Source organism: Rhodnius prolixus, unplaced genomic scaffold (assembly GCF_049639745.1).
Source record: "Rhodnius prolixus isolate KJV_2025 unplaced genomic scaffold, Rpr scaffold_14, whole genome shotgun sequence".
NCBI classification, from domain to species: Eukaryota; Metazoa; Arthropoda; class Insecta; order Hemiptera; family Reduviidae; genus Rhodnius; species Rhodnius prolixus.
The window spans coordinates 8,479,232-8,499,164 of NW_027411594.1; the positions used below are offsets into that span (position 1 = coordinate 8,479,232).

A 19,933-nucleotide genomic window follows, 5' to 3' on the forward strand; every position below is an offset into this window, starting at 1 on the left:
TAGGCTGGGATAGAGAAGCTCGAATCCCTGAAGTAATGGAGGGCCAACTAATCCAACTTACACCAAACAATCGAAAAAAAAAAAATAGAACGAAACTTTTTCGAATATAAAAACCAACAATAATATTTATCTCTTGGTTTTTCTCAATTTGAATCTGACACGTAAAATAATCATAAATAAATAAAAATTCTATTAAAACACAACAGCAGATGGCGGTACAGTCACTCTCACTGAAAGGGTGAGACACATCAAATAATTTATATACAAATAAACATCTGCCTGGTGATATCGCGCGACTAAATCGTATTTTAATGCCCATTTTTTGTTTTATATTTATGATTAATATTTTTTGTATTATACAAATATGTATAATACAAAAAATTAATATATTTTTTATTTTTTGGGTTAAAAACAAAACAAAAAAATTATTTTCATTTTAAAACAAATAATTAGAGTAACCAGGTGTTCAGCTCCCTCCTGTTGGATAAAGAGAAAGGTAATTATGATCGTGTTAAATTTTGGGAATGTAATTTTCAACGGGAATTCCAGTTTTAAGCAGTGGCGAAGCTTGGAGAGTCTCAAGGAAATGTGAACTTCTTGATTCGACCCAGGCGCCGAATCAGCTGGGATAGTCCTCTCGAAATTGGGAGTTTAGATTCACGTTGCCAGCGAACATACGAGGGTAGTTTGAAAAGTCTGTGCAAAAATAAAAACTACTTAATTTTTTGGGGTAAACCTTTTTTATTTTTCAACATAGTCTCCTTTTAGGCTTATACACTTCGTCCAACGCTGCTCTAGTTTGTTGATCTCTTCCGAATAATAGGATTTGTCCAAGTCTGAAAAATAGCCATTCGTTTCTGCAATCACCTCCTCGTTTGAATAAAATCTTTTTCCCGCCAGCCATTTCTTCATATTGGGGAACAAATAGTAGTCCGAGGGAGCCAAGTCTGGAGAATAGGGGGGATGTGAAACGAGTTGGAACCCTATTTCCATTAATTTTGCGACCACAACTGCTGAGGTGTGAGCTGGTGCGTTGTCGTGATGGAAAAGGACTTTTTTGTGGGCCAATCGTGAGCGTTTTTCTTGCAGCTCGGTTTTTCAAACGGTCCAATAACGATGAATAATATGCACCTGTAATAGTTTGACCCATTTCCAGATAGTCGATGAGGATTATTCCTTGCGAATCCCAAAAGACAGTCGCCATAATCTTTCCGGCCGAAGGAACGGTCTTCGCCTTTTTTGGCGCAGATTCCCCCTTGGTAACCCATTGTTTAGATTGTTCTTTGGTCTCAGGAGTGTAGTGATGTATCCATGTTTCATCCACAGTGGCGAAACGACGCTTAAAGTCCTGCGGATTCTTCTGGAACAGCTGCAAACCGTCCTTGCAACACTTCACACGATTTCGTTTTTGGTCAAGCGTGAGCAATCGCGGCACCCATCTTGCGGATAGCTTTGTCATGTCCAAATGTTGATGCAAAATATTATGTACCCGTTCATTCGAGATGCCCACAGCACTAGCAATCTCACACACCTTCACTCTTCTGTCATCCATCACCATATCACGGATTTTATCAATGATTTCTGGAATAGTAACCTCAACAGGGCGTCCAGAACGTTCAGCGTCACTTGTGCCCATATGGCCACTCCGAAAATTTTGAAACCACTTATAAACTGTTCTAATCGAAGGTGCAGAGTCACCATAATGTTTATCAAGCTTCTCTTTAGTCTCCTGAGGCGTTTTGCCTTTCATAAAGTAGTGTTTAATCAACACACGAAATTCTTTTTCGTCCATTTTTTGAAAATCACTCGACTTCCTCGATTCAAACGAATGCCAAAGACAAAGAAATAGACCGATCTGGCTGAAACTTGGTGTGTGTTCTTCCAAGAGATGCTACTAACCGTACTTTGCACGGACTTTTCAAACGACCCTCGTAAGTAAAGTAATGAAAGTACAGTAATAGAGTGAACGAATATCTGGATTAATTTTAAAGTTTAAATTAAACAAACAATTAATAAACGGATTTCCTCCGATAAACGGATGTCGGCCAAAACCTTAGCCTACTAACAGCGACAGTATCAAAACAAGAGACTAATCTTACAGTGATTTTCAATGTTAGAGATATTCCTTTTCATTACTTGGTGATCTCCAAGCTTCCGGTACTTCCGGCTGAACTCTAAGGATCCTACAAAATTGGGATTAGATTTTAGATTTTACACGGCGAGACGGGACCCATGCCCCAACGACACTGCAGCCACCAACAGGCTTATTGTGCCTTCCCCTTTAAGTCTAGTAGGTGAAACCTTCCCTTCTAAGAAGGTTGAGGGCTTTCCCTATCAGTTCCTTCTGCGCTACAATCTCCTCTGGTCTCAAGGTACCAAAGATTTTGGTAGCGCAGTCTCTCGATTGCAAAGCAGGTAAGAGGCCGTCTCTTCCTCTTCCTGGCACAATCTGCATATCGGTTCCGAACTAATAAAACCCCCCTTACCTTGTGCAGGTGCTTCCTGAACCTTCCGCGCCCCTGTGAATAGGCCTGTAATCAGAGTGATCTGATTTTTGCCCAAACCTAGAGTCACTTTGGTTCTTTGTTTGCACAAAAAGGGCATAACTCTCTTGTTGTGTTTGACCCAATACTTTTCATGTACTTTGAGCTGGATAGTTTCCTCCCGATTCACTTCAAGCTAGTTGCCGGATATATGTTCTACAGGAAGTGCAAAGCATATAAACCGGATGTAGGATGGCTGGGTGATATTCGCCATCTTCCATTTATCTGGATATTAAGAAATAACTGTCTAAACTGAAAAAAAAAATCCAGGAAATCTTTAGGCAAACCATTTGAACGCTGCAAAGAAAGTTTTCTACAGATAGACAGACCAAAAAAAATAAAATATAAGCTTTGACACACGACTCCCATAGATAAGGTTCATTGTTATTCTGCGCAAACAAGTATGCGCAGTAATGTACCATGAAAAATCTTAACACCCACTCGCTAGTGAAAATAATTACCAATTCCATTATTAAACTTAAGGCAGAAAAGAAACGACTTATTTTAGTCCATGACCTAATTTTTATTTTTTATTGATTAAAATATTATTATTTATTAAGTTTTATAAAAAGACAATGACGTCATCAATCTATGAGGTAATATATGATCAAATTGTTTTCTCTTTTAATGCCGCGTTTACTTTTCTTTTTGTCCTCATATTGTCAGAGCAAGTATTGGTACCAAGTCAAAGTTTTGAATTTGATTATCTTATCGGAAAAATATAATTTGAGTCCTGAAGGAAAGGTCTATTTAGTTCCCTTAGATGTCATGGTGAATTCAAGTATAGATTGGAGGTCCAAAAGAGTGCTGGAAGTCAATCTTGTTAGACGGGGTGTCTTGAGCATTAAAACCTCACGTGAAAGAGTTCTTCCTTTCCGGAATTATAAAAAAAAGGCCATGGCCGTGATGATCGCAGACTAAAGGAAGACCAGAGTATCATAGAGGAAGTAAATGTTCCCTCGGGTACTTGACAATCAATATCCTGACTAAATTTCTTAAGAAAGAAGAGATAAACGGCACAGCCAACATTTACATTTTGCGATCAGATGAGCAATATTTCTACTTGCGCACAGCATCTTTACCAACATAAATAAAACAAAATTGGACCAATTTTCACTTTACAGAAATTAACTAGTCATTAAAATGAAATTTCCCACCTCGCCACGGCTGGAAGATACGGAAAACATAAGTGACCACTTATTCACAAAATTATAGTTCATTCACCTGGGATAAGAGCCATTTCTCTCCCATTGTCTGTTGACAGATCTGTCCCAGCTGGGAAGTAAATAACCTTGAAAATATTTGTGAAGGTCGATTGAAAAAAAAAGGATAATGGTTGGACTAAGTAAAAAGTTTAAGTGAGATTTTTATTTTGGTAGAACTTACAATGGAAATATATCGATCAATATAATCGAAAGCAATTGGCATTTTGCCATTGTCTTGTTTGACTCTAATAAGTTTAATTAAAACAGCTGGTATTATAACTGAAGGAATATAAATTTACGCAAATATGCAAGATAAATTGTGGTGCTAACTTTATTCTGTGCAACACAATCGATTAAAAAAATGATCACAATTGCAATAAACAAATGAGAAATTTTGCAAATATCGAACCATCTTAAAATGCGAAGTTGGGCGAGCCTTAAATATTCGGTGAAGTTGAATCACAATTTTCAAGGAAAATTGGAATAACTGCAAAGAAAAAGAGATACCCTTTGAGAAGAGCGGCATTTCCAATTAGATGGCCTTAGAAGTCAACCTTCTCTTTTTCAAAAGTTGCTGCTGAACGTGTATTAGCAAGTTTGAACCTGCTGTAGTTTGTCTTTTACGATGAAACAAACAGAAGAAAGGATGCACAACAGAAAATACGATTCTAACTAAATTCCCACAAAGCTCAGCTTTGTTAAACAAATGGTTCTACCACTTACTTTGTACTTTGCACATTAACCGCCATCACTTGGATTTTTGGATGACCTCTATCCTTCACTTTAAATGCCCCGCTTTAGTACAAAGTACGAATTTTTCAAAGGGGGGACAATAAAGTTCAAAGTACGCCATTGTGGAATGCCCTAATTTCACTAACATATGCTGGCCCCTTAAGTTATCATTTACGCTTAATTTAAAATAATTTAAACGGTTATTATTAATATTAAATTCAGTTGGAAGAAAATAATAATGCCAATTTCAGTCATGATTTTTTTTTTGGCATACCGAGCTTACAACCTACGTCATCTTCAGGGCTTAAATACTTCTTCTTCTTTTTTCTTGTCTGCTTATGATCACACCGGATCCCCATTCAGTTCATAAGCAGAGAAGATAGAAGATACACCAAACCTTATAATAATCTAAAAAAAAAATATTTTATTGTTAATAAGATAAATCTTTAGGGAAGGGATTAGCTATGCGGTTAGCGTAATGGATTCTCACGCGCAGGTCCCGGGTTCAAACTCTAGCTGCTGACCTTTAGATTTTCTCTTCCTAGGAGCTTCTTATAGCTCACTGTCCGGTGATGGACAGTGTAACGAGAGAACAATGTCCGGATGCCCGGCAGGACACTGAAAAAAGCTCCGGGCTCCAATAACCATAGATGTTGACGCGCCTTAAATCATTTAAAAAAATACATTACATAGACTCACATTTAATACAATTACTGTAAATATAATAAATTACGAGTATAAAATATGTTCCACAGTTCTGAAGATGATCTAAGGTCGAAAGCTCGGCATGCCAAAAAATTATGACTGAAATTGGCATTATCTTTTTCGTCCTATTTTGTTTAATGAATGAGTCACCAAAAAACAATGAACAATAATTAATATTAACGTTTAAATTTGTATAAACCAAAATAAATTTATAAAAACAATAGAATACAAAAGTACAAATCATTATTTAAATACATTTTAATTCATTAAATTGGACAGTGTGTTCCTTTTTTTTCTTTTTTTTTTAATCAATTTAAGATTATTTATCCAAAAATAAATAATAAATAATAAATTATTAGAATGTTTTAGAAAGCTTTTTTGTTTGGATAGGTGGTGGGATTGTTTGATTGATTGCATGAGTTTGTCTTTTTATTTTTTATTTATTTATTTTTTTAGTTGATTGCGAGAAAGAATACAAATTGATTGAAATATACAATCCCAACACTGCTTTAATTTCTCCCTTAAATTTAAAGCTAAATTGGGCCTAACCTTTTTTTTTTTTTTTTTTAGTAGACGTCATTGAATAGTTTTTCTGTAAGAAAGTGAAAAAAAAGAAACAATTAAAGATATCTCTTTAATTTTCTTTACATTTAAAGAACAAGTCCAAGAAATCGGTTTAACTCAATGTGTTTAAAAAATAACAGAAAGGAATATAATAAAAGTCAAATTAAAGTCAAGAAATAATAACTATATTTTTTTTGGGGGGGGGGGTTAAATAGTGTATACGATATACTTTGTTTTGAAAGACAACAAACCGAGTTATTATTGTTTTTCATTTGTTTACTTTTTAAACAATAATGATGTAAACACGCAAAAAATTAAAAAATGAAGGCATTCTATTGTGTACAAAGTGAAGTTTAAAAGACAAAATTTGGGAACTCAGGCAAATATGAATGGCATTATATATTTTTTTACTTTTTATAATTATTATCTCTTTTTAATTTTTATTCCAATTTGTTTGTTATTAATTTTGTTTTTATACTTTTTTTTTTTTTTAAATATTGTCTGTTATTTAATTGTATATTTTTTAAAAAATAATCATAATAAAGATTAATTTAAAAAAATTAATATATTTTGGAATAAAATTAATTTAAAAAAAAAAAAAAAACAACTTTAAACAATTTTTTTAAACACGTTAGTTAGACAGATTCTTGTTCTTGTTTTACAGGTGTCTGATGACAAACAAAGCTAACGACAGGTAGGATTCTAATTAGTACCCCTTTTTTTTTATATATAAAAGAATAACAAAAAAAAAAAAATTATTATAAATCTAATTGTTATATATATATACATATATTTGTCGTATTTATTAATTTATTTTAAATTAATTTAAACTATATTTTATATACATTTTTATATACAGAAATTGATTCTTTTTTTTTAAAGCATGCTTTAATTTTTAGTTAATTTCACCTAATATTGTTTAATTAAAATGAATTGCACGTTTTGTAATATTTTTGTTTAATTTTTTGCATGTTTTATTTTAATACATAAGGGAAATAATTAAAAAAATTTTTTTTTATGCATTTAATAGAAAAACTTAATGATGTTTTTTTTTTTAATTATTTATATTAATGTTAATTATCTATATTTTTTGTTTGTAACATAGTTTTTCTTTAATAAGTTTGCTTGTTTTTTCTTTGATTATCTTGTTTTCCTAATAGATTATCAAAAAATTAATTAATTTCTATTATTTTTAATTTATCTTTAATTATTTTTGTTTTAAATCAGAAATTTATTTTGCAATCTCAGTCTTTTTAGCATGCTTTCTTTTTTAGGAAATTCAGCTAAATATTTTATTTTCTTATTTTTTTTTTAGAAGGAAATCTGAAAAGATCGAGCTAGATTTTCCGCGAACTTTTTTTTTTATTTAGAGGGGGGGGAAAATTTGAATCTTAATTCAAGGACATTTATTGTGGCATTCAATTTAAAATTAAATTAAACATTGTGACATTTTTGGAGGCAATTTGATCTATGGAAGTCTTTTTCTTTAAAAAAAAATGTGTATCGTTAATTCGATTGAAATTTAAAATAATTTGACATCAAAAATAACTAACATACCACGATATTAGTTATTACACATTTTTTAATAATTATAATTGCTGTTTTATACCAATTTATTTTTTCTATTAGAATGGAGTAAGTTATTTTTAATAGCCACTTTTTAACAATAATATTGAAATTGTTCAGTTAACAATTAAGATGAATTTTAGACTGATTGCCGTTCATTGTGTAGCAATTTTCAGGCTGCGCAAAATGGTGATCCTTAAAATAATCGGGAATAATCAATTCTGAACACTCTCATGACTTTTTTTTTGGTTTACTGGGTAATGTTACCAAATCTTAGGAGATAAAGGTTTTATTTTTGGCTAATGGTTTATTATTATACAATCAATATCTTTCCAGGTATGTGACAGGTTAAAATCTACACCTGTGTAATCTAAGACGTGTCCTAGAGCCGTGCTTAAAGATGAATTTCGCAAACTGGGCCGGCTATTTTAACTGGCTCTCTCGACGTATTATCATCTCAGAGAGTACCAGAGAACGGTATCGCGGTACTTGTAGATTCTGTGAGGAGGCGAGGAGACGGAATAAACTTCATTGCACGTTCTGACTGAACAGCATAATTCGAGGAAGATTCAGTCAACTGGGGCGAGCTAGTAGGCGCTGAAAAAGATAAATACCTGTCTCAAATCCTGGACTTTCTTGGATACCTAGGATTGGATGCGGTGATGTATGCACCACTAAGGGGCCGGAAATGATGTTGCAGTTTTACGGTCACACCTACCCCGTAAAAAACGAAATAACCGGAAGTTGATGAGAACATTTCTCCCTCCCCTACCACGAAGAAAACGGGAAAATAGTCAAATTATTATTATTATTATTATTATTTTTTTGCGACTAACAGATTTTCGACCAAAATTGGGCAATTGGACCAAAGTGGTTGACTGGTTATCAAAGCAGTGAATTCTCATTTTGTGTTTCCTTTGAAAATCACCCAATTTTGCACAATTTCGGCGCACCCGCCATTCTCCTTTTTGTACAAACTTCCGGATAAAGATCACGCTAGAAAATTAGCCCGCTTGCTTGTTTTCGTATCCGAGAAAGTAGACGGAAAGCAGTAAAGAGAAAGTAGAGTAAGAGAAATAATTCGAACTTGAGCGGACCTTTCATTCCCACACACAGATTCCTGCTTCAGAGCGCCCACTCGGCGTGTGCAGATGTTCCACTGCCATCCAATGACGCAGTGATTTTAATTCTTTCCCTTTTTTATAATTTTTTATTTTTATTTTTTGTCTACAAAACTCCCGCATTTTTTTAGTATTTTTTTTAAATATTTTTATTCATCTATTTCAGTCGTGCAATAGCTTCATCACCCCTCTGATAGCTTTATGGAGTCTGGGGAGAACGCTCTATGTAACTAGAGTGATCTCCTGTGTTATTCTGCTGTATACAGGGACACATAATAGTTGATAGTTTACTTTGCAGAGTAGGGATACCAGGGACCAGCTTGCTTTGTTACACCCTTAGACAGTGATGAAATTATTTCTATTTACTTTGATTCTTGCTAAGTCATTCTGTTAAGTGTTTAATTCGAGTCTTTTTCTTTTCAATGCTTTTAAGCCATTATCAGTCATTTATATTTCTTATCTGACACACAGCGTTCGCCCCAGTGCATTTTTTTTATACATATATTTTTATTGATTAGATTTATAATAATGATGAGACTCCATTTTTAGAAGCTGTTTCTGAGGAGGAAGGGAATTTAAAATAATGAAAACTCTTTACATTAGGCTTTTCCGGCCAATCTAATTGGGAAATTTAGTTCCACATTTAATTCTTAGTATTATTAAACAGCTGACAAAAGGTTATAATGCAGAAAAATTGCATTTCAGAGGGTAACCTAACTATTCCCTTTCTGAGAAGTGCCTTGATCGATTTTTGGCGGGCGGGGATGGAGGAAATATTACAAATAAAATTCATATATCTTCAGGTACACAAAATTTAGTAAAAATCTCGGGAAAACTAAAGAACTATTCAAGTAAAGTGTTATTTTCTAGTCCACCAAATTCGACTCCGGGCGGTATCTACGCGGAAAAGTCCGATTTAAGCTTTCCGCTATATATATGTATATATACATATATTTTTTTCTTTTGAGTTAGATGGATTCCTACTCACAGATCAATTAGTAAAAATTCACTTTTTCCAAACTTAGTGGTCTTTAAAATGGGAATCTCCAGTGAAATCTCAAAAATCTGCACGATACCAAATTCCATTCTTACTAGTTAAGACTCAAAATGGTGTTCTTTAATCTGAATCGCCTAACTGCAAGTATTAGAAGCTTTTCTTTAAGGAAAAAAACTTTAAAAGAAAGATGCTGTAGAGAAAAAAAAATCTCTAAAATTAGCGTATACCAATGGGGCTCCCTTTGATGTGTGTATTTCTTGAAACTTAACTGCCTTATTATCAGAATAGAGAAAACAAAGACGGCCTCATTGTCAGAATAAAGTAAACAGAGAAACGGCCTCATTGTTACAATAAAGTAAACAGAGACGGCCTCATTGTCAGGATAAAGTAAACAGAGACGGGCCTCATTGTCAGAATAAAGTAAACAGAGAACGGGCTCATTGTCAGAATAAAGTAAACAGAGAAACGGCCTCATTGTCAGAATAAAGTAAACAGAGACGGGCCTCATTACTACAGTAGAATAAAGTAAACAGAATCTGCCTCATTGTCAGAATAAAGTAAACAGAGACGGGTCTCATTGTCAGAATAAAGTAGCATTCTTCCACACTCTGATAGACTTTTTTTTTCTTTTATTTTTTAACAATATTGCAAGTCACCCTCCAACATTGTTCAGTCCACTAAAAATGACAAGTTTTACAATAAAAAGAAGAAGAATAATCATGCTTGGTAACGCCAGGAACTAAAAATTGTTTTCATTATTTCTTGAATTAGAGGAAGATTATGATACAGCTGTTTTTATTCTCTCAGCTGACTTTTCGTTGAATAATATTATCTATTCTTATTCTTTATTCATTTCAAATTAATAATTTTGCTTTTTTTTCCACAATAATAAATGTTAATAAGAAATAATTAAAAATTTATAAAAATGTTTAAGTAATAATTATTAATTTTTTTTCTTGTTTATTAAAAAAGAAGGAGTGTAATCCAGAAGTTAATTAGATGCAAGATCTTTGAAGGACTTAAGACATAAGGTCTTACGAAGCATATAATTTAACGTTCATATCTGGGGAACTAATCAAACAGGAATGGAGAAAGGTTTTATTTAGCATTTTTAAACTTTTCTTTTTTGGTTTGTTTGTTCGTATTACTTCTTTTGGATATTAAGATATAAAAAAAAAAATAATAAATGCTTAAAATTTTGATTGAAACAGTGTGGCACTTGTGACCCATCAAATTTCCCTGTACGCAAAAAAAAGTCGATGGGTCCTCGCCTAGGCGAATTTAGTACAATATCTCTGGAGTAGTTAACCACATTTAATACAGTATTTGTTGGGTTTATTTCATAAATTAGTATTCTTAATTAAATCTAAATTTATCACGAAGTGCCTATTACTAGTTAAATGCTCCTACCTAGCTGTTATCGACATCATGCGTTCCCATGCACTTTATGGGTCCATCTCCTGTATGCTCTCCCTAATAGTGAACTCACAACACATCTTGCTTACATCCTGACTGTACCTAAAACAAATTTTTACCGCTTAGAATCGATACTGTTTTTTTTTTTTGCCCAAAAAAATCGAACAAAACATTTAAGTTAGGGGTTTCTGCCGATGTACTTGCAGTGAATACTCAATATCGATAATTTGATCATTGCTATTACTTTCTTGTAACTAGGAAAAGAGTGACTCCAGAAGTCTATGACGTTACCCCTGTCCCCCCCCAACGTTTGAATAAATTACGCATGCGCTGTTTTTTCTTCCTTTTAAGTTACATAATAATTAAAAATGAAAGAAATAACAAAATTATAATCCCAAGCATAGAGAAAAAGAAACTACGTAGTAATTAAAGATTTTTTTTTTTCTTTTCCCTCTTTAAACATATTTCTTACAAATAATATATGTAAATCATATGTTTTAAATGTAGAACAAAAAAAAAATCATATGTTTATTACTATGATATTTTCCATACGAAATTAATGACATGTTAAAACAGGCAGAAATTAAGGAACAAGCTTGAGTAGTTTGAACCCGTCCATGATATCCAACTTAAGTACGCATAGACACACCTCCTTTCTATCCCCACCTAGACAGTTTTTTTTCTTTTTTTTTTAACGTAAATAAGCGATTGTGTCAATCATATTGTTTACGGTATGTAATTATAATAATTATTTTTTTGTGCCATGTTCGTCATAATTAGGTATAACGATATAAAAAAAGGAAACAAAATACTCCATTTTTAATTTAATTTGTATTATACTTTACATTGTTTTTGTGTATAATCTAGTAGGTATTGAATGGATTTTGGGTGGGGGGAATCAATAATCCACTCTAACACTATTTCTGAAGCGGAAGTAAGGCCAGATTGTTCACAATGACTTGACTGTCATGATTAACACAGATATATTTATAAATAAAATCAAATGAAGAACTAAATATCTTTGATTTTATTCGTCATAGTTTTTTTTTTTTTTTTTTTCCAATGCCAAGTCATGATTGGCGTTCAGCCATTCGACTTCGAGCAGTCCAATATAAAATAGATTGATACTTATAGTTATCAGTCTGCCTAATTGGCAGTTGTTGAATGTCTAAAAGAGCTTGGCACTCATCTAGGTGAGAGCCAGTCATGCTCCCAACGCCACACAACACACTAGGGCTGTTCACGACTCCCATTCGGGCAAGATGAGCCTGCAGGTAATCGTGTCCAGTGGCTAGTCTGAAACAGGCAACTAATTCGTTTCTGGGGAGGTTATGGGGAATTCGTCCTCCCTGTTCAAGCAGAACCCTCCACTTTTTCCCTTCTGCCTGCCTTTCAAAACTCTCTATCGCCTCGGAGTTAAATTTATGACGTAGGAGTCTTTTCGTTGTCGCGTAATCCAAGGGAGCTTGCGGTTGATCTTTTAGCGATCCAGTTTTTGCAAGACGGTCTGCTTCTTCGTTACCCTGGATACCACAATGGCTGGGTATCCACTGCAGGCATATTTCCCAACCCAAGGACAAAAGTTCTCCTATAAGCATTTGTGCTTCTAAAACATCGTACGACTCACTACTCACAAGGCTGGTTAAAGCCTGATTCGTCATAGTAAGCATGTAGTATCCCTGATCGGCTTCAGATCTTCATCCATCGTCAGAGTTTAATTAATCAGATGAAATCTCTACACCTCATTAATATACCTCTGATGATCCATGAAAATCCGAATCTTTTGGGCGCTAAATTTATAATCATGTGCAACCACCACCTTGTGTCCTATGTTTCAGAATTTGCCCTTTTCGTTCAGACTATTGGTTAAGAATCGAAGAACCTTGAAACCCCCAAATAGTTTGTTGTAAGCACCGAAAAAGGGCCATCAAAAACGACACATCTAATGGAAGCAACCAAAAAAACAAACCCTATGCACATTATTGTTAGTAGAACAGTGACGCTACACATTGGTTGGACACGCTTTTTGATGACGTCACTATTCGCGTGTGAACCCTTTAATGGCCGCCCTTCACACACATGGAAAGGGTATTTTTTTTTTTTTTTTTTTTACAACACTATACGTTCTATAGTAATGTACAACCCTTTGGAGTTGTGGAGGGGAGAATACAAAAATTTTTCTTTCTCGCCCTATATAGGTTGCCGCCGTAGTTGTTCGACCCCCCCCCCCCCAATAAGGAATCGTAGAAGTGGGGGTAGAATGTAGTGGAGAGGGATTATTGTTTTGTCAGTAAATCTGTTTCAAGTAGGGTGCCTTCCAGCTCTTTATTATACCCCTAACAGCTGATTTGTTAAACCACAACATTTGTCTTATACAGATAATGTGCAGAGAGATACAGTTAGCAGTGGGCAGCATTGTTCATTTATTTTGCACAAGTAGAGCACTCTAACGGTTAAGTAGGGCACTTGAAGTGATTCATAGCTAACTTTTAGGCTTCCATGAAGCGCTTTGTTCTTACTGTTGTAAGAAACAATATAAAAGATTTGAAGTAGATCAAGGAAATGCCAGAAAAATAATGTTTCCCCTGAAGGATGTCCAAAATAATCTAGATTCCTAAGGGAAGTAAGGTGCCAGGGTAACCGAGCGGTTATAGGCAAGGCCCGCAAAGCTAAGATGTATTGTTGGTTAGTGGATTCGATTTCTAGTCTAAACCTTGGATTTTATTTAATGGTTTTAATCTTATAAGGCGCCCCATTGGCTGAGCGGTTATAGGCTAGACCCGCAAAGTTAAGATGTATTGTTGGTTAGTGGATTCGATTTCTAGTCTAAACCTTGGATTTTATTTAATGGTTTTAATCTTATAAGGCGCCCCATTGGCTGAGCGATTATAGGCTAGACCCGCAAAGTTAAGATGTATTGTTGGTTAGTGGATTCGATTTCTAGTCTAAACCTTGGATTTTATTTAATGGTTTTAATCTTATAAGGCGCCCCATTGGCTGAGCGATTATAGGCTAGACCCGCAAAGCTAAGATGTATTGTTGGTTTAGCGGATTCGATTCCAGTCCTAGGTCTTGGTCAGACACAACACACAAACCAACAAAAAAAAAAAGACCAGAATATTAAATTTTGTTTTAAAATGTGAAAATGTCTAAAAAAAAAAAAAAAATGGTTGAGAACTTAAGACAACAGTTTGTATAAACTTCTTCTATTTTGTTCCCAAATGAGATGTAACAGCTTCTTAGGTGTATGGACCACTCCAACCTGGTGCACCTTTTTTTTTACTCCAATTATAATCGCTCAAAACATTATGATTTAAAGGCATATAATTAATCGCCTGAATTTACAGTTTCCTGAATTTGTAAGTTATTATTTTTAATGATTTAGTCATTTTAGCGTTTATGAGATATTTTTTTTTATGATGTCATAACTGTTTCGTAATTAATTAAAACAGCTGGCGATCATCGACACATTTTTAGGTTAGAATTTCATTAAAAAAAAAAAAAAAAATCAATTGGTAGTTGAACGTTAAGCCCCGCCTAAAATCCCGACCTCCCCTTCGCCATAAAAGGGTCCTTAATCGAATTTTTCCGGGAAAAAGTAAAAAAAAATTCTGTAAGTTAGCCTTTAGCATTGACGATCAAAATGGTTCAAAATTGAGCGTAGAAAATACATTATATATCTGTACGGACTAGTGTCGTCAATTATATTACAATACATTATCTAGAAAGAAATCTAGCTTTTTGATGAACGCCAACGGAATAATGGCCGACAAATGGAAAACACATTCTACAGGACGTGAATACATCCGGTCACAGCCTTCTAGATTATAATAGGCGGGTCTGTTGCCCTGGAGTGAGAGAGAGAGAGAGAGAGAGAGATTCCATCACGAAATCAAGTGTTGTGACTGTCTGTCTAAAAGTGTCATGCGAGCCCATTACATTCGTATTTCTTCTGAAGAGCTATAATTGTTTAAATGTCCCTTAATTGTTCTTGCATTAGGGGGCATTTCAAAAAGGAACAAGAACAAGAACAAAACAAAAAATGGCTTCAGCTACAAAGAATTTGTTATGGACGTAGGCGTATCGATTTTTTTTTAAAAGATACAATTATGTTCAGAGCTATCCAAAGATGGAGTTGATTGGTGATTGCTTTTTATCTTTTTTTGGCTTCAATTGTCTCTGTGAATTACCTAGGTTGGTTCAAGGAATGGAGACGTTTGGTTAATGGTTTTGAATGAGTTTCTGTAATGATCAAACTAAAGGTTGTAGATAGCATTTAAAATGCTTTTGTGTCAATGCATGATTGAAAAAAAAATACAGATAGAATATAAATTATCCATACAATTAGAAAAATCTAAATCAACCCGCGTAAAAAAACAAATGGTTGCCTAGCAATTGTGTGGGTCAGTGAAAAAGCTTGTGCGGGTCATAGGTTCGCCATCACTGCCTTAGAGGGTTAGTTTAAATTGATAGGGACGAGCAAATCATTCGGAGAATACAAGGAGAAGAAAAGTTTGCAGAATAGAAAAGCCGTAATTGTTGAAGAATAACGGACGTCTTTCGAAAGCTACAGCGTAAACGTCTTAACGCCCAAATTAATTAATTTTTTCTTCAGTACTCATTGAAAAAAGATGGAATGATAAAACAGTCCTGGAGTGACGCAAGTTCTTGGTAAAAAGAAAGAAGGAAGAAGAGATCGCTTCAGTTCGAGTTGAGGTAGGTAGTTTACATAACCACAAGGTCGTCCTAGTGTAGAAGATAAAGGAGGATGAAGACGAGTGGTCCCCGTTGTGGTTTTTGTGTATTTGTGACATTTCTATTTATGTCTGGCAGGATGTCTGGTTGTTGAGGTAGATCGTGGTTTTGTTGGGTCTGGTGGGATATCCAGCCAGTCGGTTTGTCTGTCTGCTATGTTTGTGTATTTGTGTGAGTGTGAGTGAGTGGAGTACGTCTGGTTTTTAGCTGGAAATAAACCGGGTGGAAAGAGAGGAAGGAAGCCCGGGGATTGAGAAGGAGAGGAAGACATTATACGATCTGTTGAATGGTAGAGGAATGTTCTGTTTGTGTTATAGTCGAGAGTGTGGGTGTAGAAGTGGGCTTGGATTGCTGGCAGTGAGCTCTGTGTGGAGGGGACGAGCTGGGAGAATTAGAGAGAAAGACAGAGCAGAAATACACCGGAAATGGAATAGGCACGACACAGTGATACCAACCTGTTGCCGGGCTTTCCCTTAACCCACCCTGTTTATTGCCGCAATAGAACTGGAATCCCATCTCCTCCCCCCTCTCTCCTGTATAAATTCCACATTTCCACACCAAGGCACACTCGTACTAAACAAATCTAAACCACTTCTCCCCGTAACAGTCCTGCTGCAGGCTGACAAACTTGAGTCCCTGTTCGTTTCCACTTTTCCTTCCTGCCTTTTTTCCCACTTCATTCAGAAAATCCCTTGTCCTTTCCCATTGCTACTGTTCATGTTTAATGTATGATCCCTCTTTGGGTTCTGGATTACCCTACTTTTTCAAAGATTTTTTTTCTATTATAATTCGTGAATAGAATAACATTATTCTATTTTATCTTTATTTTTTTAAAGGCTAGATCAGATTTTGCTTTCTCCAAACTTTTCATTATTGCAATTATTTCTTTGTGAGGATTGTTTAGGTAGAAGTAAAACCTCTGGTTTTCACGAATTAGGGCAAAGTATGAAGGCGTGGTTTTCTTCTTCGAAGATCCAAAACTTTGGACCTAACTAGACCTTCACACTGCTTTTTCCCTATTCTTCCTGTACGGGATATCCTTTGTCTAGGTAATTTCCTCGATCATCGTAATGGCCGGGAAATTTGGACGAGTAACCGCCCTTAAATTTTAGGCCCTTCAGGCCAAGATTCCCTCCCATCTCATGATGGCCGCACTGACAAGGCAATTTCCTGTAATGACAGCCAAAAAAAAAAAGTTCAGTTCTCTTTAAGGACTGCATAGGATTCTTTCCCGCCGGGCCAAGGCCGTCTCATTGCCCCCAGTAACCTGAAATACCCTGCTGTACACCCCCAGTTGAAGAAAACCTTATTTCGGCAAATCCACTAATCGCTAGGATTTCTAAACAGCCAGCCCGTCATTGAATAAGACTATAGCCTTCATTTCTCCAGATATCCGCCCCCTAGTTTAGATAGCTGGGAGCAAAGGAGGTAGTCTAGTAGGGAATGCGCCTGTATGTTTTCTTACAGCCATCAAAACGGAACTAGTTTTATTTGTACGATCTGATCATGCGCTAAAAATATTTTAGCCGTTCAAGACGCCACGATAGCCGAGCGGTTATAGGCTAGACCCGCAAAGCTAAGATGTACTGTTGGTTAGTGGATTCGATGTCAAGTCTAAACCTTGGATTTTATTTAATGGTTTTAATCTTGTAAGGCAAGTCCCGCAATGCTAAGATGTATTGTTGGTTAGTGGGTTCGTTTTCTAGTCTAAACATTGGATTTTATTTAATGGTTTTAATCTTGTAAAGCGCCCCATTAACTGAGCGGTTATAGGCTAGACCCGCAAAGCTATGATGTATTGTTGGTTAGTGGATTCGATTCCTAGTCTAAACCTTGGATTTTATTTAATGGTTTTAATCTTGTAAAGCGCCCCATTAACTGAGCGGTTATAGGCTAGACCCGCAAAGCTATGATGTATTGTTGGTTAGTGGATTCGATTCCTAGTCTAAACCTTGGATTTTATTTAATGGTTTTAATCTTGTAAGGCGCCCCATTAACTGAGCGGTTATAGGCTAGACCGCAAAGCTATGATGTATTGTTGGTTAGTGGATTCGATTCCTAGTCTAAACCTTGGATTTTATTTAATGGTTTTAATCTTGTAAAGCGCCCCATTAACTGAGCGGTTATAGGCTAGACCCGCAAAGCTATGATGTTTTGTTGGTTAGTGGATTCGATTCCTAATCTAAACCTAGGATTGCATTTAATGGTTAATATGAGAAATTTACAGTTAAATATGTTTGCTAATCGCCTCCGTCCACGACTTAGTTGGACGTAAAGCCCGCCTGAAAAAAAAGTAGGCAATTACTTTACTCTATTTTAGCCGTTCAATAGCCTCCGGAATATTTTCTCCAAAATAACTTGAACTTGACACCATGAAGACACACTTCCGGGTCAGCAGTATTAAGCGTTAATACAAAAACTTTACAGGATATAGGGTATAAATGATAAAAACAGTAGTTATTTTTTAAGGTAAATAACCTATTTAAAAAAATAATTAATAAATAACAGATTAAATAAACTTAAAAACAGTTTTTGACTACAGTTGTATTTTTGACAAGTCACCAATGCTTTTTATTCATACTAAAATCACCTCTACAAATGACATTAATTAAAGCTTGTAACAAATTACAAAGATACAAAAAAAAGCTTCAGAAATGCTAAAAAATACAAAATTCCCACGGTAGCTTTTTTTATTTATTTAACAAAGAGTTAAATTTAAATTACAAGAGAAATATTTTTATTACAATATTTTAACGACACAAAATTATTAACATTTAAAAATAATGTTTAGCAGAATTATTATATATATATATATATATATATATTAAATTTTTGGTTCTCATTCTTTGGAATAATGGGTACAGGTTTAGAAAATTACGACAAGATGGCAGCGGCAGCAGTTTGGACGTAGAGGAAATAGCCTGAAGTGTAATTATCGGTTCTGGATGTCGCACGTCTCCCAAGAAACGTCCCATAACCCTAAATTTATTCAAATTATACATATTTTATATATTTAAAAAATTACACACAGATTTACAATTTAAAAAAAAAAAAAAATGAAAAGAAAAAAAAAGACACTTCAAAAAAAAACATGTGTTTGATAAAATATTTCCCTGAAGCTATTTTGGGCTTAAATGTCGCCATTTAAGTAAGAAACTGGTGTCGCTAGTTTCTAGATTCTAGAAACATTCACTTAGATATTTGTATTAAAAAAGGAGATGCGTTTAAGAAAGGAAAAGAAAGATCAATCGCACGCAGCATCTTTTCTGTCTTTCTTAAATACAACTATTATCTTGGAATTGTAAGATAATTGTTATAATTCTAAACTAACATACGTAATTGGAGGTTTACAAACATAGTAACAGTTATTTTTATTTTTTGGATAACTAAGAAGAAATTGATGGTAATTAAAGATTATCGAGATTTTCCTAATAAAATTGTAGAACTACACATGCGCAATAAGTGCTCTATGTTTAAGGAAAATCCTAGGAGTATTTTGTCGAGAAAATTTCAAGACAGTGAAAAAATTCATTCAGAAACTGGCCACTTCCTTCCTGTCAGTAAATTTTCTTCTTATGTGTAATTTTCGTTAAATATTTAATCCATACATTGATTGAGGGAAGCCCAACCATCCCAGGAGTGCCTTTAATTCAAATTTTTCTAATAAATGTTTTATAATGGATTATTTGTAACAAGAATATCAAGTTAGACGGGTTGGTCTAGTGCAGTGGTTCTTAACACTTGGACTATATTCGCGGAACAACGGTTAAGAACCACTGCTTTATATCTTCTAAAATTATAGATATGTGCACAAAATAACAATAGTTTATAACTGAGAAAAACAAAGTGTACAAGAGTACAAAATTTCATACGAATACGTGGTACACAGTGGGAGATATGGAACGGCCATAATTTTACAGAATTTTCATGACCCAAAAATTTTTCAACCCTTTATATCTTCCACATTTATAGATCTGTGCACAAAATAACTATAGCTTATAATTGAGAAAAACAAAGTGTACAAGAGAACAAAATATCATACGAATACGTGGTTCACAGTGAGAGATATAGAACGGCCATAAATTTACAGAATTTCATGACCCAAAAAATTTTCAACCCTTTATATCTTCTACATTTATAGATCTGTGCACAAAATAACTATAGCTTATAATTGAGAAAAACAAAGTGTTCAAGAGAACAAAATTTCATACGAATACGTTGTTCACAGTGGGAGATATAGAACGGCCATAATTTTACAGAATTTCATGACCCAAAAAATTTTCAACCCTTTATAACTTCTACATTTATAGATCTGTGCACAAAATAGCT

At 34.5% G+C, this 19,933-nt stretch overlaps 1 protein-coding gene across 8 annotated transcripts in view; it reads left to right on the top strand.

Moving 5' to 3' along the window:
• Positions 1-19,933, top strand: part of LOC141451822 (uncharacterized) — a 390,222-nt gene that overhangs the window by 45,088 nt on the left and 325,201 nt on the right. For 6 of the 8 annotated variants that reach the window (XR_012457116.1, XM_074123509.1, XM_074123510.1 and 3 more), the window contains exon 2: positions 6,414-6,443. The exons of the other annotated variants lie outside the window; for them this stretch is intronic. Coding sequence is in view for 5 of the 6 variants with exons in the window: in XM_074123509.1 (XP_073979610.1) it covers positions 6,414-6,443 (30 nt within the window). In the remaining variant the exon portion in view is untranslated. The remainder of the gene's footprint in view (positions 1-6,413; positions 6,444-19,933) is intronic. 8 annotated transcript variants of the gene reach the window in all.